This window comes from Rhopilema esculentum, chromosome 16 (genome assembly GCF_057945365.1).
Source record: "Rhopilema esculentum isolate cy_ngs chromosome 16, ASM5794536v1, whole genome shotgun sequence".
Classification (NCBI taxonomy): Eukaryota; Metazoa; Cnidaria; class Scyphozoa; order Rhizostomeae; family Rhizostomatidae; genus Rhopilema; species Rhopilema esculentum.
In genome coordinates, this window is record NC_142830.1 from 14239863 (window position 1) to 14261763 (window position 21901).

The 21901-nt window shown below is 35.4% G+C and overlaps 2 protein-coding genes across 2 annotated transcripts; one reads left to right on the forward strand and one right to left on the reverse strand.

Annotated features, from left to right (window-relative positions):
- The first annotated feature begins 4520 nt into the window (after positions 1-4520).
- On the forward strand, positions 4521-15088 carry LOC148958362 (glycylpeptide N-tetradecanoyltransferase 2-like). The gene is made up of 12 exons (XM_089113093.1): positions 4521-4926; positions 6416-6540; positions 7660-7751; positions 8571-8687; positions 9200-9370; positions 9649-9757; positions 10141-10212; positions 10568-10606; positions 10869-10928; positions 11728-11895; positions 12296-12433; positions 12744-15088. Exons 1-12 carry the CDS (start codon positions 4533-4535, stop codon positions 12762-12764), a joined length of 1506 nt encoding a protein of 501 aa, XP_088969219.1. The 5' UTR covers positions 4521-4532; the 3' UTR covers positions 12765-15088.
- On the reverse strand, positions 14925-21860 carry LOC148958363 (solute carrier family 38 member 6-like). Its single transcript, XM_089113092.1, has 9 exons — positions 21732-21860; positions 21204-21307; positions 20108-20486; positions 19473-19547; positions 17751-17893; positions 17125-17419; positions 16536-16679; positions 15407-15574; positions 14925-15221 (listed from the first exon to the last, which is right to left on the reverse strand). Exons 2-9 carry the CDS (start codon positions 21260-21262, stop codon positions 14925-14927), a joined length of 1560 nt encoding a protein of 519 aa, XP_088969218.1. The 5' UTR covers positions 21263-21307; positions 21732-21860.
- Positions 21861-21901: the final 41 nt, after the last annotated feature.

Sequence of the window (21901 nt, forward strand, 5' to 3'; positions counted from 1 at the left end):
TTACCTCGATTCTGAAGTTTTTTTACCTTTGTGTTATTCAGCAACTCAATAATGTAGTTTGAGCTGATATATTTGCACGCCTGGGAAACTAAGTATTGAACAAAATGCAAGCAAAAGGAAAATGTTCTAATAAAACTTTTTCTTCAAAAAAGCTGAACTGAAGAGGAGCTTTAGTCAGCAATGAAAGACCGTCGATTCGTCAGCATTGTCGCTCGGCAATGAACTCCAACTTTTACAGCAGCTAGAGAGTGCAATATTGAATAGCACTTACATGCCAAGCATGACTTGATACCTCTTGCACTCAATCATCACAATTACAGGCGATGTTGCAGTTATCAGAATGTCTGTCGAAGTCTTTTGAAGGAAACGATGCATCTAGCTTTCTCAGATCGGAAAGTTACGGAAATGCGTGCAAGTATTGCTGGCAAGCCATATTTCAAAATTTCAAAACGAATTGTTCAATAAAGAGACAAAAATTACATCAGGACCTTTTCGATACAGCTTCATACATGGAAGTTTATACATGCTTTAACACGATTCATAATCATTGCGTAATCAGTGTAGTTCTTGAAAAGCAATTACATATCAAGGCAGCTTTGAAGTTAAAGAAGTCAGCGAAGAACGACAAGAAATTGTACCCAAGGCACGAATCGGACCTCAAATCTAAGTTTCGACCCGTTGGCATTGATTCTTTTCCCACCAGACAACTAAGAGGCATCACAACTGGTAAGCAGAAGCGTGTCATAGAATATGACCATCAAGGCAACAACCTGTTCCTATGTTTCTTCAACAAAGGGTCATTAAAGGTCCACATAGTTTCTTTCCGCCAATTGATAAAGCGAGTTTGAATAGAGAAAGACATGTCTTCTCTTTGATCTGTTGATAGAATTTTATTGTTGTAGAATTCACTTTTTTGTCACTGTATACAACCGTTCGGATGAACTACCGTGCGCCATCCAAGGCTTTCTTAGCTAATTTATAGGAAATAGCCAAGTTCTCAATATGCTGGTATTTTAAATCGTCGTTAATAGGTTTCCCAGCCCTGTAGAAGAAGGATGTGTTATCACACCCTGTGATAGCATGGAATGCTGGCAGGGAAGAACACAGTTATTTGCCGAGGCTTCTGCAAATGCTTCCAACTTTGACGAATCTCTCATGGTCATAATTGTTTAACCTGTGTGTTTATACGCCCAAATTAAAAGCACAAGAACGTCAGTGTTTTTTTGAGATAAGGACTACATCTGATTCTTGCATTACTGCATGAAGCACAAGCCGAATGTCTACGTCTTTGAGAACACACGAATGCAAGAACAAAGATCTATTTCTTTAGACTCTGTATGTTTGTGTTCCACTATGACAATGAAGAATACTTAAGGCATAATGTCCTTTCCTTGCTTTGCACAACCCTTGCAATCCTCTTTACGGGCTACTTTAATTTTGCATAGTGATGACGAATCTAACTCCATCTTACATTTTGTGGCATTTATGCAAGCCTTGCAGCATCAACTTTTTACTCGATGATGCACGGAACAATCCGAACGTGTTGCAATAGAAAGCGGCACCGGCTTCTATAATCAAGCTCACTTCTTTATTAGAGTGAAAAAGCTTTTTGTACTTTTAATAAGCTAGACGATCGAAACATTTTTTCTTTGTTGACTCGTTATCTTTCGAAACTGTCTTGATATGTAATTTCTTTCCAAGAGCTACTCTGACCATGCAATGAGTATGAATCGTGTTAACACATGTATTAACTTCCATGTATGTTAATATAAAGTTGTATCGAAAAGGTCCTGTGTAACATTTGTCTCTCTATTGAGCAATTCGTTGTGAAATTTGGAATATGGCTTACCAGTAATTCTTACATCAATTCCATCAATCTTCAGGTCTGAGAAAGCTGGATGCAAAGTCAGGGACAGATTTAAGCGGCAAGGATAAGGGCGCGGGCTGTTAGATAATAATTGAATTTTCGTGCCACACCATTCATGTCACTGGCAAATGATGGAAACGCCTATCTTTAAAATTCGGTCTAAGCTTCAAGATAAAGAAGATAACAAGGTAAACAAAGAAAAATCTTGGCGATATTTGATTACTGTTGACTACCAAAAAATGTTTTTAAACAAATGGAAGCAAAATTTGCCAAAGGACACAAATTGTTGAACCACCCCCTCCCCCACCATCATAGTAAATCTGTCCCTGTGCATCGTTTCCTTCAAATGACTTCGACAGACATTCTGATAACTGCAACATCGCCTGTAATTGTGATGATTGAGTGCAAGAGGTATCAACTCATGCTTGACATGTAAGTGCTATTCAATATTGCACTCTCTAGCTGCTGTAAAAGTTGGAGTTCATTGCCGAGCGACAATGCTGACGAATCGACGGTCTTTCATTGCTGACTAAAGCTCCTCTTCAGTTCAGCTTTTTTGAAGAAAAAGTTTTATTAGAACATTTTCCTTTTGCTTGCATTTTGTTCAATACTTAGTTTCCCAGGCGTGCAAATATATCAGCTCAAACTACATTATTGAGTTGCTGAATAACACAAAGGTAAAAAAACTTCAGAATCGAGGTAAAGCAAGCTAAATTATGACCATGAGCCTTTGAATTCCACGTGCTTGAAAACTGCAGAACCGCCATTTTGATGACGTCTTGCAAACTTTAAATAGCAATAACTCGTTATCTGCAGGCCTGATAGAGTTTATTCTTTGCTCCTATTACAATGCCAAACAAGATGGTTGAAGCGATTTTTCAAAAAAGAGAATTAAAAATTTTGATGACCGGGGAAAGTGACGTCATCAATCACGTGATTTCTATTGTGTTACAAAAATGTATCCAAGGCTTAAAGTACTCAGCAAGGCTGAAAGTACCCAAATCAAGAGCAAAAACTAAGGTTAGGCACTTTGCTCGATTGTTGTTAAAAATTCCCTGTCTAATGATGAAGCCCCAATACCAATAGGCTGTTTAATTTTTGTTTAATGTTCAATTACCCAGCCCCCCTCCCTCATTTTACTTCTTTATGCAAAATGCCTTTTCAGTATAGCTTTGCGTATTAAATTTTATTTACGGCATCGCTAAAATCTCTCATACCTTTAAACATCTTTTATGCTGTTTAGCGCTTTTTGATGGTTTTAGGTAAGACTGGTGCATCGGCTATTGGTGGGGAAAGAAGGCTTAAGTTTTTCTGACGGAGCTTTATGCCTTTTATATTGCATTGGTATTTCATTCCCGAGTAAGTGAATTGATCCCGCCATGGCCTTTTCGAAGGGAAATTAGTGTTAATAAGCCATTGTTTACATTAAGTAGATGGAGGACAGAAACCTGTTTTTTAAATATGTGGAGAGTCCCTTGGGGTGTTGGAATGTTGAAAAGACTATATCTACTACTATACCTTTTCTGACAATTTCAGTGCCATCGGAACGAAATTCATATTGGGGGGGGGGGGGGCTGCCCATTGTATTCCTTTTCGTTTAGTACACTGTTATAAAGGAAATATACTACAGTCTGACAATTATTGGGGGGCTAGAGTCCCCCAGCCCCCCCCCCGGTTCCGATGGGCCTGATTTTCCCCTTCCATCAATCGCGTGTGACTTGGTTACAGTTCTCTCATAGTTCTACAGTCCTCAACTGTATTTGCGCTAGAAAGCTATACAGCCATTTTTGTTTTCCATCCCAAATGAAAAGCTAAAGCAGCAATATTTTTCATGCCTACTATTTCTTCGAAGTTTTGTTACTTGGAATTTGGTCTCTAGAGATATAAAGTCAGTTTTCGTGGAACCATGAGGATTGAAATTCATCACAAGATTCCTCCAAATCGTCTTGTCTGATAATATCCAAAGCAGCTGTTTGGACTCAATTGTTTAATCCTTTTATCATCCCCTTATGCCCATCAATGTTGGAATTAGAAAAAAGTAGCTGGGAACTTCATAGATTAAATTTCATGTAGAAATTGCATCAAGAAAAGGATAGCAAAGAATCTTTGAAATTAGGATCTGTTGGTTGTTTGGTTTCGCATGGTAAATGGATTGGTTTATTGGTTTCGATTTATTTCGAACATAGCTTGCTCACGTTATGTGTGAATAAATCTTGTAACGGGAACAGGCCATCTTATGAACAATGAGAAGTTAAACTGAAAATATTTTGCTGAAGATATTCATAAACAGCTCTAAGCTATCACAGTTTATGATTGGAGGAATAAAATAGCAGATGTGGGTTACTTTGCTAACTGTGTTAAATATGGTTGAGCTCTAGGGGCACCTCAAGCCCCCAATTTTTTTGACATCTTAGATTCATTTTCCCGACAAAAACGCCTCAAAGGCACACACTCAAAGGTGGGACATAGGTGGGGAAAGTTCGCCCCCCATTTCTATAAAAGCCCTGATAACTCCGATTTATCCCTCTGAATCCCCATCCTTCTGAATCAGGGTGTTTTTGAGGGAGTCGTTTCATTTCATCCATCTGCTTCTCTTCCCGCGAAGAGCATCACACGACAGTGACGCATGCGCTTTTCAATTGGCTTTGTAGAAAAGGAACGCAACATGGCTGATCAAAAGGGTAGCCCCTCCGTGTCTTCTGATGAGAAAGATGGAAGTTCAAATGCAAAGAAGGCAGACGATCATACTCAAAATAACCAGATGACGAACCAAAGTCAACAGGGACCATCTGCAGGTGAAGGCAGTAGTAAGAAAAGTTCGAAGAAGAAGAAGAAAGGGAGAAAGGCGGAGAGTGTCGCTTCGACCGGTTCCGCTAGTGCAGAAGCTGGGGCAAGTCGGGGAAGTGATGGTGCCCCTGCTGCTGTTAATATGCAGACATTAGTGCAAATCCAGAGGGCCATGGAACAACTAATGGCTACAAATAAACCAGCTCGAACGCCCAATGAAGCAAAACAGAGGAGGTACGAGTTTTGGGACACTCAGCCAGTCCCCAGAATGGGTAGGTCTACATCTATCATAATCTGAGTAGCTAGTTAAGCCTATCATGTGAATCTAACGTAGTTCGTGTCACTCAACTTGGAAACAAGTTACAAAATGCTAGGTTGAATGAACTCACCTTCACTGTATTGTTGCCAATTATCTATCCAAAGAAGCCTACCTTAAAAAACAAGTTGCCAGTAAACTGTAAATAATTTTTTCTGCACATTGAACGCCAGAGTAATAAAATTCACAATCTACGCAAATGTTGTATGGGGAAAGAACAAACTTTACAATCTGGGCTACATATCTGTGAGTAACACCAGCCTATCAGCTGCAACCTGGAGCAAAAGCAACAATGCTAATATATTCATGACTAAGGTAGAGTATACATGATTTGATTGATATTGTGGGTCAGGTGCAAGCGCAAGAAGGCCGGCGTAGCTGCATATGCAAGTTTTCACCCTAAGAGTGTGTTCAAGTGCATTTATTTCTTCTAATTGCATAGAAAATAACAAATAGCCTGACAACGTATTCTCACATATAAAAGTACAGCTTTGCAAATAACATTTTTGATAAGGTAATTATCCTTTCTGCACAAAGTTAGAGGTATAAACGGGTCTTGAGTAAATGTATTTTAGATTTTGCCACTATGTTTAATTTTGAGCTTTTTCATTTGAGGTTTCCAATGTTTGCATTCTCAAATCTCTCTCAGATCTCTTTCTGTATCTAGTGCCAAGACTTAGCTTCAATGACCATATAGTACAAGGTCTATGTTGAAATATCTGGTCCTGCTAATGCCCATTTCCTGTAGTCATTGTTGAAAAAGAGTAGTAAATATAAATGTTTTGATCTGCACGACCATTTGCTGCTGATTTCTTCGATCACAAGCTATATCAGCATGCGCATGTTGCATTTTGAGGAAATTTAGAGGTTTACAGAAAGATAATAATAGTATATGAAATGCTAATGAAATATTAAGGCTTTGCCATAGCTTCCTTGCCTCTTCCCAAACCTTACCAACTCAAAATGCTAGACACATCAAAGCAGAAACAAAATTGACAAGATAAATCTATGATATTTGATAAGATGCAATTTACTGCTTTGAATTTTTCAAGGAAGAAATAAATTTTGTCTTGCAAAGAAACTCTCTTTTGTATAGTAACCCATCCATCTACAGTCCTTTTCGTTTGATAGAGCCATCACTCACGATCATGTCAGAACTCAATCAAACTTGATTATGTGAGCTTATACATACATACATCCCAAGTGCAAACTGAAATAATGTGAGAAGATGAATTGCAGGTTTGATTGGTTTTGACCACCAATTTGGTGACAGTTGACCTTTAATAAAGGTAAATTCCTTAGCAATGATGTGTATTAACTTTGGTCAATTCATCTTTTTGATCAACTTTCAAATTTTTTCAAATTTTTAACTTTTGAGCCCCAGAACTGATTATGAACTTGTGTCTATCAAATTTGATTCTGATTTGCTTGAAATTGTTTTGCAGATGAAGATATAAATGAGCCAGTTAATGAAGCATTGGAGCCAGAAAAAGTAGAGATACGACAAACTCCATACTCACTTCCAGCAGGCTTTGTATGGGATACACTGGATATTGAAAATCCAGACACAGTTAGTTGTTTTGCTTATGCTCACATTTATGTATTCTTTTCCTTTTATAAATCCTACTTGTGTATGAAGGCTAGTTCCACTAGTGCTGTTTGCTTGTGATTTCCCTGCAAGTTCCTCTGCAGCTAGCTTTCAGGCAAGTATTTTTGTATTTCCATTTAATGTGCTGCCTTTAAGAGTATCTCAGAATTCCTGAACATTAAAGATGCCAACCATATTTGTTATTTTATTATATCATGAAGTCACATGATTTTTAGGTTTTGGTGCCAATCAAAATATCATGAAGATATTATCACTAGCATTGTGGCAACCACCAGTATCCCTTTGCAGGGATACCCAAGGAACATGATTCCTTCTGCATCTAATATAACTTTTGAGCAAGTTAGGTAACCATACAACATGTAATACAATCACACACAAATTTTCACCTCTCTAACTTTGTATTATGTTGAGTTTTTACTTCTTTAAAATGAATATATACAGTGCTTCATATCACATTTAGTTTATCTTCTATCAACTTCTATTTCCTTGGTAAAGTGTATCCATTTTTATCAATAATTTTTTCTCTTGGCATCAAATCTGTTTTTAACTTGAAATTATTATACGTCAATTAACACTAGTATTGCCTATGACATTCTGATAAAATTGAAACCAAATAACTCTTGTCATTCTTTAAAGTTTAACTAAATCCATTATAATGTGAACAAAATTTTTAGCACCTTTTTAAAAGGTGCTGAGTTGAGAGTTCTGGTGTTGCAAATATTATGCATTAATGAATCTATTGGACCTTATCCATTGCATTACTGCTTGGATTTGAGAAATATTTTTCTTACATTAGCAATGTAGTTTAATAAAAAAAATGATTTAGACATTTGAGCAAATTGCTTTATATATAAATCTTAGAGTTTTAAAGCAACATTTCAAATACCTAGTGAGAAGGAAGTGTTTCCATTGATTTTAAAAGGTTTTAAGCCAGGGGCTTTATTTCTATGTGTGAACAACTTCTAGTGGTGGAATTAATCCTTTTAATATTATATATAACAGTACTTCATATAACATTATTATCATTGTAAATATTTGTTATGGTAACAGTGAGTTATTAATAATTTTTTGTTTTTCCAGCTTAAGGAGCTGTATACACTTTTGAATGAGAATTATGTAGAAGATGATGATAACATGTTCCGATTTGACTATTCACCAGAATTTCTTAAATGGTATGCTATTATTTGTCAACAGATGTTATTTCAGTTGTTGTTTATTTTAACTACTGCTTCTGTTTACTTTCCTTGTCATTTGACAATTTTTCTATCCTACAGACCAAGCTATTAATTATAGTTGTTTATTTCTGTTGAGATCAAAAGTGGTCCATATGTCTTCGTGTTTAGAAATCACCCTGACTTTATAATGATTAAAACCCCTAAGTTAACTGTCACTAGCTTTCCAGTCCTACATTTTTCGGACCAATCTGACCGTGGTAGAATTGAAAGGGTTAACATGAGATTCAAGGCAGATGGTATTTGCCATTTGTAATTTATATTGTGGGCTGTTTCTTTACTCAATGCGGGTCAGTTAGTTGGATTTGTATGTATTAAAAATTGTATTGTAAAAATATGCCAGTGTCGAAACATTTGCGACAGATTTGAATTAGTTGCCAAGCAATGTTTGCTTGTGGTCCATTGAAATAAAAATGAAGATTAAAAATTAAATTGAGTTGTCTGATGATCACAATAAGCATGAAACTCGATTGACAATTTAGAACTGACCTATTCTATACACCAAGTCAAATAAACACATACAAACATATTCCCATATTTGAAGAGATTCATTTACCTTTTTTCCACAGAATTTAGGCACATGTATTTTTATCAAAATTTTATTCCCCAATCTGGACTCTGTTGTTGGCACTATTTTGCACACTTTCTTAGCATAAAACATTACTTAGTCTCAAGATTTGACCAGATCAGAAGGCACTTTATAAAATGTTACTGCAGGATGCTTTGTGAAGATTTGTTTTAGTAGTTTTTTGTTTCCAGGGCGCTAAAACCACCTGGCTGGAAGACGGAATGGCATTGTGGTTTGAGAGTAGAGTCTAATAAGAAGCTTGTTGGATTCATAAGTGGAGTTCCTGCCAACATACGGGTTTACACTCAGTGTGTTTTTATGTTTATTTTTATAATAATGGCTAAGAATCTGAATTTCGTAATCGCTTTATGACTTTGTTGTAGTTGTTGTTTTTGAACAGCAAAAGAATAGTATCAATATATGTTTATAAATTAACAAAACTGTGAAATGAAGGACTATTTAGAATGGGTGTTCTTGGTCTTGTGGCTTAAGTAAACAAATAACAAAGGCAATTACATGATATGCTTTTATCAAATTTCCTTGCAATGGTATGCCCTCGGCGTTTATTTTCCTTTGATGGTTGAGCAAGCAATTTATGTACTCTGCTTTTTGACTGAAATAGCGAAAATTGATATTATGGCTAAGAATTCAATGGAGTATTCAAGCTGGTTATTGGACGCCAACCAACTGTTTTGGTTTCTGGAAGCTATGTGAAATGTATTCCATTTTCCACAAAATTTCGATTTCTGCTTTTAATTTATTTAAAATGACATGCAAATCAGTCATTTATTTATTTGTCATTTGTTTCTTTGTTTATAAGTGAACAGACGATGGCAGAGATCAATTTCTTATGTGTCCACAAAAAGCTTCGGTCTAAGCGAATGGCACCCGTCTTGATTAAAGAAATTACGAGAAGAGTAAACTTGGAAGGGAGTTTTCAAGCTGTTTACACTGCTGGGGTTGTTTTGCCTAGGCCGGTTGCCACTTGCAGGTACATGAACTCTAAAATTTCTTTGTTAATAGGCCTTCAAGAGATTATTACAGATTATACCTCCTAATTTGTTAATTCGATTCAAAGTGGCTTTGGAATCTTTCAAAAATGGTTTTATTATGATGTTGACAATGTGAGTAGTTCAACGAAACGACAGAGCAAATTTTAAATTTTGCCATCCTAGCTTAACCTGTTTTTTATTTGAATTATTTAAGTTTTATTCGTATTTCTACAAATTTACAATGGTTTGTTCATTTCCCATCTTGTTTTTGCAACAGATACTGGCATAGGTCATTGAATCCAAAGAAGCTAATTGATGTCAAATTTTCACATCTGTCGAAAAACATGACGATGCAGCGGACGATAAGACTTTACCGATTACCAGAGGTACTGCAACTTTTTAGAATGGGATGCAATTTATATATCACCTAAGTTTAAAGACTCAGAGCGTTTTAGTACTCTTATAGTTGCTTTTGTGTTTTATCAAGGCCTAACAGCATTCGTTTCCAGTCTACCATGCATACGATGTTGTCATGCCGACGAACTGGGGGTTTGGAGGCCCAGAAAAAAGAACCAATCACCCTATACTTTATGCAGCCTATTCCACAAAAATATCCTTCCCGCAACCACATAACCATGTACTGCTCCCGTGCAGAACTCATATTTACCCAGCAATTTGATGCTTGATGTTATAGTGACAAAATGTATTAGCTTGAGTTTTCCAGTTTCTTCAATAATTTCTAAAAGTCTTCTTTATTGAAATTTCTCAGGACACAAAGACTTCAGGTATACGGCAGCTAAAGAAAGAAGACTGTTCAAAAGCACATAAGTTGCTGGTAGAGGTATGTCTAAAGCATGCTAAAAATAACACTGCATTGATGTATTTCAACGATAGCTCGAACAATTTCTCTTATTTTTTCGTCACATTTTCTTTTAAGATGTGAACCAAAAATTTGAGCAAAAGATTTTAACAGTTTTCTTTCCTAATTGCATGCACATCTCTGCATTTTATCTAATAGCTTTTAATTTATAGAAAGAAAGTGAGCAATAGTCAAATTATTTTCAATTATTTCTAATGCAGTCTATTTTTGAAAACTCGACAATGCAACTGGTCGGGAGAAATTTCAAAACCTTCTAAGATTGTCTTTAAAGATGATTATTTCGCCCAACAACAAATAACTTTCATTATTTTTACAGAATCTAAAACGTTTCGACTTAGCGCCAGTTTTTTCCGAGGTAAGTTGAAGTACTTCACGTTTAGATAAAACAATAATATTTATAAAATCCAGCAAATATTCTTATCTTTCGAGTGTATGATTTAGAAAAAATCTGTTTAGGTTTTAAAATTATTTGCTGTCCTAGTATTTGTATCCAAAGTATTTAGGTATTTCAAAATATATGCATAGTATTTAGGTATCGAAGTTTCCAAAGATGTTATTTCCCTGATAAATTATGGCCCTGATCCTGAGTTATCTAATGCCGCCATTTTCTTCATCAGGAAGAATTTCGTCATTGGTTCATGCCCCAGAAGGACATTATTGATTGTTATGTAGTCGAGGTGAGCAGTTTTAAATCCATCGTTTATTTACTAACCAACGGATTTGACATGAATTTCAAGAATGAAACGTTGTTTGTTGGTTCACAGACTTTTTTCAATCTCTTTTTGGATAAATTCAACTTTATTCTAAATTTCAAATACTTAGAGCTGAAGACAAAGGGTGGTAATAAAAAATTTAATGAAAAGGAATGAAATGTCAGATCAAAGAAATTGAAGTTGGAAGTAAAAAAAGCATAAAAATGGTTGTCTGAATGTATAAAGGTGTGTCTTTTCTTGTGCAAAAGATTTGAACTGTTTTATTTTGTATCTAATATTTCCAACAACAATTAATCTTCTGCTTCAAATTTATAATCATGTAAACTATATCAAAACCACGCAACAGCAATTTATCCGTGAAACATCTAATATAGAATAAACCCCATTCAGTCACTTCATTTAGTTGGAGTTGGGAGGCTGGCCAGTAGGGCCAACAAGTATCTTCGTGAAAACATGCGTAGATACAAAGAATTGCAATATCTAATTTTGATGTAAAATTGTCACGGCACTGATTGGACAACTATACCGGTCTTGTGCTTGCGTTTTTCTGATTGGTCTATTTCGATCCACGACTGGGTATATATTTATTATCGTGTTCTTTCGGACCCTTATTCTGACGTTTTATGCTCTGAGGAGTGTCAGACGAGAAAGCTTTTAGCCAATATGTTATAAAATGTTTGCTTTTTTTTAAGGAATATATTTCTCCATAAAAGTTGCACTTGACATGAAGCTTATTTTTTGTATTTTTTGTCATCTTTTGCAGAATGAAAATGGTGAAATCACGGACATGATAAGTTTCTACACACTACCCTCCACAGTCATGAACCACCCCTCGTACAATTTACTTAAAGCGGCCTATTCGTTTTACAACGTCAGCACAAAGACGCCCCTAGTTGATCTTATGAATGATGCTCTTATCATTGCTAAAAGGGTGAGATTTATGTGCCACCTTTATAATATTTAATCTTCTCTTCTGCCATCATCTTTTTTCTGCATGATGTTAAGGGACCAGCTGATGCTTCTCATCCTATACCAGACTTTCTTTAAGCCGTTTTTAATTTTTTTGTTATATTCTTTTCAATAAAGATGTGGTTTGGAATTGTTTTTCGCTAGCAATACTGTAATGATAAAACAATGAAGATTGTCAGTCTATTTCGTTTTGAAAAATATTGCTTGGCTACGTCGAGGCTGGTTTTGCTGGCAGCTCGTTAGAAGTGGAAAATATTCCTGCTTGTATAAAACATACTTTATTTCTTGTATTAAAGATAACGTTTTGACAGCTTTGCATTCTTCACTGTTCTGATATGTGGCCATAATACTTTGCATTTCAGAACAATTTTGATGTTTTTAATGCACTGGATCTTATGGATAACACAGATTTCCTAGAAAAGTTAAAATTTGGTATTGGAGATGGCAACCTGAACTACTATTTGTACAATTGGAAATGCATGGAAATGAAGCCAGCACGTGTAAGTACAGCTTGCTTTGTACTATTTCGTGTCTATTTGCCATTTCTTGCTGTCTCTTAAACTTAGGCCGATTGCAAGGGAACGCTGATCCTTAAGAAAAGTCTGGTCGTCATCTTTCATTTGTTCTTTTCTAATAACATGGTAAAATACAAATATATTGACGTTTCTCTAATTCCTTACACATATAAAGATTTACACTTGCTGTTTGCTTGTATAAAATATCAGTCTTAATCAAAATATTTCCACCTTTTTTGTTGAATCAAACTCACCGAATGTTAGAACTCATTGTCTCTATTCCAATATTGCTTAGGTTGGGTTAGTTCTACTGTGATCAACATTTGGCGAAAATTCGATCGGTTGGTGTTGAAGTCGTAGGATTTTGAAATTTTCCTGCTGCCATTTGGAAGCGTCTCAGAACTCGCAACCTGATAGTGATATCAAAGACAGCGACGAGTCAAGCATCCAAAATATGAGGCCCTTCAACACACGTTGATAACAATATACTTCTACTGAAAGTTGCAGCCGAATTCTATTTACCACTTTTGAATGCAAGCAAAATCAGATACCTAGCCTGTTTAAATAGTTAGCAATTTCCCTTTCATCAAACAAAAATTTATTATCTACATTAAGAAACCACAAATTTCAAAAGTCATGAGCACTTCTTGAACCTTAAATAAAGCCAATAAACCCATTAAATCATCCTAAATATATTGTTCATATTACACTTAGATTCTGTTTTGTATTCATCTATTGTTTTATAAATTTAACCTACTACCGCTGTCACATTGTTGAAATACGCTGAAACTCGTAAATGTTTCTCTTTTGTTCAGTGTTCACGACGGGTTTCTGTTTATTTGGCATGAAATGCAAGGCAATTCTTTTGGTAGCCAATTCCTTTTGGCATTCGCAATATATTGATAATATTCCTGTAGTAGATGCAGTATAATAATTAGTTGCTGTAAAAATTTCAAAATTACTATTAATTATGAATTTTCTTATCCCTATTACAAGACCTTTTTTCTAAAATGAGAAGAAAATAAGACGTTTCTGGGTGTTTAGAGCTTTCTTTAAATGGTGGCATTCAGTCTTACCACTATCATCTCCGAAGACCAACCATCCCGGTCAGATGGTGATTTTTGCACCCCCCCCCCCTCCTAGTGTAATGTAGATATCTAGAGTTTATAAAAGTACATGTGCACCAGATTTGAATAGGGACGGGGGCTATGATAGGTGTTAGACTCCCGGGATTTGTTTCGCTTATTCGTGACCTTGGGGGATTGTCCTACGAAAATCTAGCTGAACATTAGGAGACTTGTATTGGCTACACGGTCAATGCACATTGCTCAGGGAAGTAAATCACTGCCACAATTCGCAAAACAGCAATTTCAGTTACATAGTCTTTTACAGCCCCGTGCCTCCATTCCCTGTTGGTTTACTACAAAATGACAGTTGATGTTAGGAAATATGTTATCCACATGACTGTTAATAAATTTTAAAATTGATTTTGGGGAAAAAAGGTACAGATCTGGGAGTATTAGGAGGGGAGATCAAAAGCAAAGAAATAAGACAAAATCGCTTGATTTTCCAAAAAAAATTTGGCAGACATTTCAAGACAAGAAGTAGCTACAGCGCTCCCAAAGAAGTTTTTTATGATAAAATCAAAGGGATCTTTCCATTGCATATCATTAAAGAAAAAACTCAAAAAATCGAAATCTTATGTGAACTCTAGTTTGTAAACTTCAAGAAACAAACAAAATATTTCTAAATAAAAATATTAAACTTCAAAACATCTCATAAATAAAAACTAAGAAATTAATTACAATTTTCATATTTTATTTCTAAATAATAACTCTTTTAAAGCCAATTACAATTTGATTTCAAATAGCTCAAACTAAGAATAAAATAGAACGAAAGAATGCTTACCAAATATGAAACAAGGAGTTCATAAGACTTATTTTTGCAATAAACGAAAGTAACAAGTGAGGCATTTTATTCTAAATTCAGCTTTGAATGATATGGTGAACATTATGCTTTTTAAAAACAGAAATTTGGTAAAACTTAGTAAGATAATTGTTGCCAATTCCCTTACGGATATTTCAGTGTAAGAATCTATGAAAATGGGGTTTTGTGCTAATGAAAACTTTTCAAAGCTGGGTTTTTCAATGTATTTATGCAAGTTGTTAGCTATGAAATGGTGCGTTCTTTTCCATATAACAAAAGCTAGTGACTAAATGGAAAGATTTGAATTGACCTTAACTTTTCGCAAAAGGTAAATTTCCTGAATAGAAACAAAAATTACTAATCTCAGAAGTCTCTCAGTTATAAATTGAAGGCCAATTGGTGGCATTGTCAATAAATGCTTGCAGAGTGATCTTGATAATGTTATAGTTTTACTTTTTATCTGCTTGAAACAGCACCCCAATTATAAAGAAACAAACAATACATCCAAATGAGATTAAATCTTAACTAAGCTATATAAGAAATGGAAGGCCTACGAAATCTTTCCTAACATCTCATTCATAATGGTTTCTCCGAGGTGCACTGTAGTGTTGTTAGTCACTGGTCTCATCTTCGTTGCTTCGGGCACTGGGTCCACGATATTGACAACTGATTGATATAGGCCCGCGCAAAGCAGAAAGATCCCAGTTATGAAAAGCAGCCATGCAAAAACTTGTTTGCAGTCAGGTTTTTCGGGGTGATGTCGCACTTTCAAGTAGAAAGCTGGCGGAAGTACGTAAATGATTAGGGTGCAGCCAATGGAACCAACTATGCCCCACAACATGTTCACCTGTTCCGAAAAAAGAATGGTTCGATTTTACAACACCACTTCGTAAAATCGGATAGATGTGCCTTCAATTGTGCGTTATTTCCATTAATTTAGATTTAGATACAAATGTGTAAAACATATTTATAACAAGATCTGAAATAAGATTTGAAATTGAAGTTGATACTTGACAGATTAAGTTTACATACCTGTGGAACAACATAAGCTAGTCCGTATGCAGTGAAGACGAGAACGAATGTTTCAAAAAACCATACAGTGCGAGTAGGCCCGTTCATTTTTTCATTTGACACTGCCTTGACAAACCACGACGCACCAAACAGCTCCCAACGGCGGGTTCGTTCATGACTCCAAAGCATCTAAGAGAAATGCATATATTAACGATTTGTGAGGCAACCGTAAAACTTTGAAATCCCCATCTTTTTCTTCAAGTTAACTAGGCTTTCCTGGTTCCTAAATCCCCACCCTGATTTTATACATATAACATCTTGATTTAAGTGAGGCTCACTGAGCTTGACCCAGTACATGTCTGTCCCAAGTGGCGCGAGACAACAATGTTATCCACTACGCCACAGGAGTAACTATATCAGATAAAAGGATTGCCAAGAGAGCACGGGCGATTCCTTTTTTCATCTTTTGGAGATCAATTGATGCTAAAATGGCTTAAATGTAGTCAGAGGTTTTTTTCCAACCATTGAGTATAGTTGTTAAAAAAATAACTTGCTTTTTCTGGCTTGCGCTAGGAACAACTGGGTATATAGATTTCCTAGGGTAGTGTTTTGACCTAAGTTCTGACGTTTTATACTCCGAGTATGTTCTAAAAATGCTTAAGTATGTTCTAAAAATGTTGACTTTTTTCAATGTCATTATACTTCATTCTCGTAATAAGTGGCAGATCCAGCCATACACTATTCGCTCCTTTCGATAACTTTTCAAGACTTAATATTTTACAGCTTCCCGTGTTGCAGTATAGAACTTACGCATCAGGGCAACAAAGCTTGTCTGCTACTTAAACAAGGATACCTCTGCTAATTTCGCAAAATATTTTAAGGCAAACATGTATATTCTTCCCAATAGAGCAGTCTAGCTGCATAGAACATTTATTGGCTGTAAAAATTCGCTGAAACCTATTCTGTGAACGCCATCAGTGGAAACTCTTGTTTTTTTTGTACTAAATTTCTTATGAAAATGTTTGGTATATGGTATGTCATTTGCATTAAAAGAAAACATTTTCATAAGCTGTTACCAGCATTCCTAGGTGTATCATATACAATTAACCCCACTTGTTATCGTTAAATAAAATTTCACAGCGAAATTTACCTTATTCAACGTCTGCCTGCAAGGGACTATCAGCAGCGGAAAACTGAGGAGGAGCACAAATGAAAGAGCAGCTCGACCAGCGGTAATCACTATGTCGTCATGCGCGTAATTCTTTGTTATGTCTTGGTCTGTGTATTGCCGAAACTAACAAAAGATATAAATATTTATATCTCACTTCTAAAGGTTTTTAGTGATTTGATAAAACATTTTGATACAAATATTCTGAAGGAAACCTTTCAAACTGAGATTGCAAAGCGCTTATTAAAACTTTTGAGCTAAGGTGTGGCGGAAAACGAAGCAGAGGGTGTCGATTGATGTTTTTTGATTGAAGAAGGCACTTATCAGGGGGAGGACTGATTAGTGGAGGGCCTTAATAATATAGGGAGGGAAGGTGCTGATAATAACTAGAAGGGAAGGTGCTTATGACAGGGAGATGCTGATTAGAAGCAATAATTTACTTGAAAAAATAGCTGTGTCAAATAAAAGAAAGTCCTAGACAACAAAGACATCCAGGCTTACTTTGAAGCACTTGCATGCATAAATTAGATTCTTTGCAAATATTCAGAGCTTTCTAAATGAGTATACAAACCTGGAAGTAGCCAAAGAAGCTCACAGTAAAATTCATCACATAAGTTATTCCCATAGCAAGGAAAAGAATTATCCTTTTGTTCTTCCTGGTTTGGTTCCTGAGTTCAGTGTGCATTGGCAAAATGTTGAAATGACAGGAAAAGGTGAGTTCTGAGATTGAAACGCAAGTCAGGAACTGTCTGAGACTAGTTGGGTGCCATTTGACAGGGTTGTCATGTCTTTGTATATGGCCCCCAAGGTCATTTTTGACTGAGCGGTAAACAATGCAGCCAGTCAGAAGCAGACCACAGAACACACTGAAAAGGAAAGGTAGCCAATTGGAAAAATGGTAGCAGAGGTGGTTCTCATATTGATTGCAACATGGTTGATGGTGAAGATGATGATGGATAATGATGAAAATATTATAGCGTATGGTGCTATACATGTTAGTTGATCTGTCTGATTTCTCAAAGTCTTCCTTTTCCTATCTTTGATACATGGTAAGAGATAGGTCACTCTTATTACTCTAATAAGACTTTTATCAAACCTTTTATAATAATCTTAGAAAAATAAGTATAGCTAAACTATGATGGATTGAGAATATATAATGAGCAGGAGCCAGAGGTTCTCTACTCTTTAAATCCATACCTCATACCAGAAGTGTACTGCAGTGCTGACAGGTTTTTCAACAATGAAATTGGAAATACGAATACCAAAATCATTGACAGGACAACTATTCTTTCCGTCCAAAACCCTCTTTTTCCAGCAATGTATTGAATCAATGGCTCTATCTATTAAGGGAATAAAAATATATCACATGTGAGAATGCAAATGATTGATAGTATGCCACAAATTATTTTTCTGGTACAAGTCTCTTAGTGTCTTTGTTCTGGAGAGGATGATTGTCATAAATCTCAAAATCAGATAGTTTTCAACTAACTGTAGAGATAGAAGGCAGATATATGAAGTTCTAAAAATGCAAATCTAAAACCAAAATGCATTTAGAGGAGACTGGGGCTACAAGCCACTGAGAAGCTTTCGTTGATGATAAATCAAAGTAAAGCCTGGTTCCCATAAGATCATAAAAGTATCAGAGACAGTTCGCAACTGTCTGCAATAGTCTGTGTTGGCAAGGACCGAGATACTGGGGGGTTAGGGGGCCTTGCATTGTTTATGCAATATACTTTTATTTTGCAAAATATAGCTTTTTTACACTTATTTATCAGGGCAAAAAGTTGTATCTCAGTCTATGTGTATTGGTCTAAGCTTTTGTAATCCATTAAGACTGTGCTGACTGTTAATCATAAGGGGCTAAGGGAGTTAATCTGAGTAAAACCTCCCTGACTCTTATGCCACTTATGATCAATGAACTTAAAAGGGAACACAGGGGACAGATGTCACTGATCCATTATCATTTTTTGTTAAGGTCAATGGGTATTGTTTTGTTTTGTATTGCTTTTTGTTAAGGTCAATTGGTAGCCATGCCTATCATGCTCCCATTGGCGGCATCTTTGTAATCTTGTTCTTGTAAAATGTACTTTTTTACACTGCCTATGAAAAAAAAATTAAAAAAACAGACACTTGGATGTAATTGACCAATCATAGGAAAGTCATCTGACGCATCTTTACTTGTTATTGCTTTTTTGTCAGAATGTTTTACCTCTTTTAGACAGTTTTTAACTTGTCCCTGATCAATCAGAACATGAAAGATGGAAGAAGGGATCAATGAAATGTTTCAAACTCTTAAGCTGCTAAGAGAACCAGGCTTAAGATTGAAGAGCAGCTTTAAAAAAAAGTATCTTTTATTATTGGTCAACTGTATTTCTTTCAGTTGTAATTTAACATAAAACCTTTGAACTTGGTTATATGATGGAACTACGATGGTCAAGAGCTCTCTTAATTTATGAATAATTCTTTTGTATGCCAACCATACAAGACACAAGTTTCACAAGTTCAGCACATAAGTGCAGCCAGGCTGGCTTCTGCATTGGCAGTGCCACATACTGACTCTCATTAAAAGAGTTTTTATACTGACAGTCAAAATTGATGAGCTAGTGTTTTTATTTTCTCATTTTATGATGAGTTGGTGCAGATAAGGTTATGGGTAATTTCTAAAACTAAAGGGCAATTTCTCTATTGCTTTCACATGAACAAGCATAGTATGTTAGTTGACCACATCTTGGTAAATAGCCTTTCATTTCTTGCTTTCTGAATAAACTTCCAACAAAATATTTTGCATGCGTTTTGGCTATCATCAATAAGATTAAAAAGGAGAATGATTGACATATTTGACAGGCAATGAAAAGATGAATAGAATCTAAATCTGAATCTTAACTGAAACAGAAAAACAAATTTCATCTCATTACTTACTTGGTCAGAAATGAGAATGAAATAGACAGCAGACACCAAATACAAAATGAAAAACAAAGTTACTTGGACCAACATCTAGAAAACAAAATGACATTCTCTGTAATTGCTTTAAATTTCTCTGTGTTGCCATACATAAAGTTTTATGTTACTATAACAATATATAAATAAACCTTTTTATCAGTGTATAACTTCTGGAGACAATAAAAGGGAAAGATTTTGTATTAAATGAAAACTTTACTAATTCTATAAACCTTGAAATGCTTATAAAACATTATGAAACTATTGACAAAACCAGTGCCATCTGAAAAAATTGCACCTTTAAACTTGAAAAGTCACCTGTCAACAAACCAATACAGCGGCCAAGTGTAGGAATATATAGTAGGAAAAGTACATTTATCAATTATCATCAGCACACCTAACTGACATGTGCAGGGTAAATGGTTCCCTGCCCAACTTCAGCATAGCCCCTGCATTTGAATTGTGACTTTTGCATGTGCCAATCTTTGCATTCAAAGTACATTCTATGAAACATCAGCAGTTTATTGTAGCAATGCCTTTGAGCCTTTGACCGTATCTTGCATTGGTAGAGCTGAGAATCAAACTTTTAAACAGATGTAGGACATTAAATAGATTACCTGCCCTTTAGCTCCAAATGCCACTCTGGCTACATCTTCAATATTTCTTATTTTTCCATGACAATATTTCTTGCTATTTATAACCAAAAATCCACCATGTGTTGATGCGATTAGTACAAAAATCAAAACAAAAGATGACACTATAAATCCTCCTTGTTCAAAGGCAAATGGCAGTGATAAGAGTCCACCGCCAATCATAGTTGAAACAAGAGTAAATACAGATGAAAAAATAGTTCCTCTTCTCTCTCCTCCTTCACTGATAGTGCTATGAGCACGGACCAATGGGGTCCTTTCATTTAATGGCTCATCATCTGAGACAAAGCTATCATTTGAATCTATTGATGATGTGATTGAAGACTCTCCAGAAGCAGGCAAAATGCTGAAAAGAAATGACAAAAAAGCTACACATATTACAGACATTGTTTTCATAGTTCACCAGTAAATCTTCAGACGTAAAATTAAAATGTATTCTTTTACAATGAAGGTATGTGATGATGATAAAAGGAAAACTTGTTTTCATATAAGTGTGGTGGTTTTTAGATGAGTTGGTCAATTTTCAAGATTTGTACCATAATGTATGTTTTTCCTTCCAAATGAACACATTCAAAACTACTACACTTTTTTTATAAGAAACAAAGGTCGATGTTGAGTACTCCAGTTTCTTAATGGTCTGGAAATTTCAATACTCATTGTTTCTTAAGAGTTTCTTAATTATGATGTCATGAATGATGTTATGAAATGTTTGTGACCTTTTTTGTCACGTCAAGAGATTCACTTCCATTCCGATGCTGTATTTAAATGTGGGAAGTATATTTTTATCCCTTCTGTCTTAAGTTCTAGGCCAACAGGGCAATCTTGTTCTTGGATTTTACAAAATTTTGTTGTTCTCAGTTTTATCAAGATTTAATAGTTTCTTAATTTTTTTGCTTCAAGTGATGAAGTTTCTTAATTTTTTCTGACTGTCCAGTACTCATTTCTTTTAGCCAGTTTCTTATAAAAAAATGAGTGTAATCTTGAACAACATGTTAAAATGATTAGCACATATATCATAAAAGTTACATAGATGTATGTAATCAATGTGTAGCTAAATTCTTACCTTCCATTATAATCTGGTGCAATTAAATCTGCCGGAATTGGGGAATTTATTGACATCATTTTTTCTGCTTCAACCTCAAAACAGCCCGATCAGTGATCAATGAACTATAAATAAAATTGGATCCTAAAGTTCCATATTATATAAAAAAATTTCCAGTCATTTTTTACAGAACCTATAAGTCATACATACGGTCAGATAATCCGAGCAAGGGACTGAAGTGTTATATCAACAAAAGAAACAACCGAATCCTTGTGAAGGCGATCAAACATTATCAGTGGATCATTGCAAAATTTGCTGGGCGAAAACTCTACAGCTGAGCAACAAAAAGCTGTCACACATCAATAACATTTTGTATACAGGGGAACGTCAAAGTTCACTCAAATCAATGACTCGGAAAGGCAAAAAGCTGACTGTCGAACGACCTTACTTAGGCCATCATCAAATTGAGCACTGAATCGTGCTTCTCTTGAAAACGTTAAAAAAAGTGATGAATCAAATAAGAAGTTATATGCTAAATCACAATCTTGCCTTAACTTTCAACTGTCACCTCCTCATTCTTGATTTCTTTTTATTGAAGAAAAATTGCTTTCAATTTTCTTGTCATCATGTGATCAACCAACAAACATTTTCTTTTCGAACCCTCATACCCCTGTAAAAGCTCCTCCGCATCAAATAAATCAGAGCGCAAATTCTGGCTG

What these genes read in the sequence shown, in the direction of transcription:
- LOC148958363 (XM_089113092.1), bottom strand. Translation starts at nt 21,262, where the DNA reads ATGATGTCAATAAATTCCCCAATTCCGGCAGATTTAATTGCACCAGAT. An exon ending in GCACCAGATTATAATGGAAG is followed by an intron (nt 20,487 to 21,203) that starts GTAAGAATTTAG and finishes ATTTCTTTTCAG; the next exon opens with CATTTTGCCTGCTTCTGGAG. An exon ending in GCTTCTTTGGCTACTTCCAG is followed by an intron (nt 16,680 to 17,124) that starts GTTTGTATACTC and finishes ATCTTTTGTTAG; the next exon opens with TTTCGGCAATACACAGACCA.
- LOC148958362 (XM_089113093.1), top strand. Translation starts at nt 4,533, where the DNA reads ATGGCTGATCAAAAGGGTAGCCCCTCCGTGTCTTCTGATGAGAAAGAT. An exon ending in AACATACGGGTTTACACTCA is followed by an intron (nt 8,688 to 9,199) that starts GTGTGTTTTTAT and finishes TTTGTTTATAAG; the next exon opens with TGAACAGACGATGGCAGAGA. An exon ending in GACTTTACCGATTACCAGAG is followed by an intron (nt 9,758 to 10,140) that starts GTACTGCAACTT and finishes GAAATTTCTCAG; the next exon opens with GACACAAAGACTTCAGGTAT.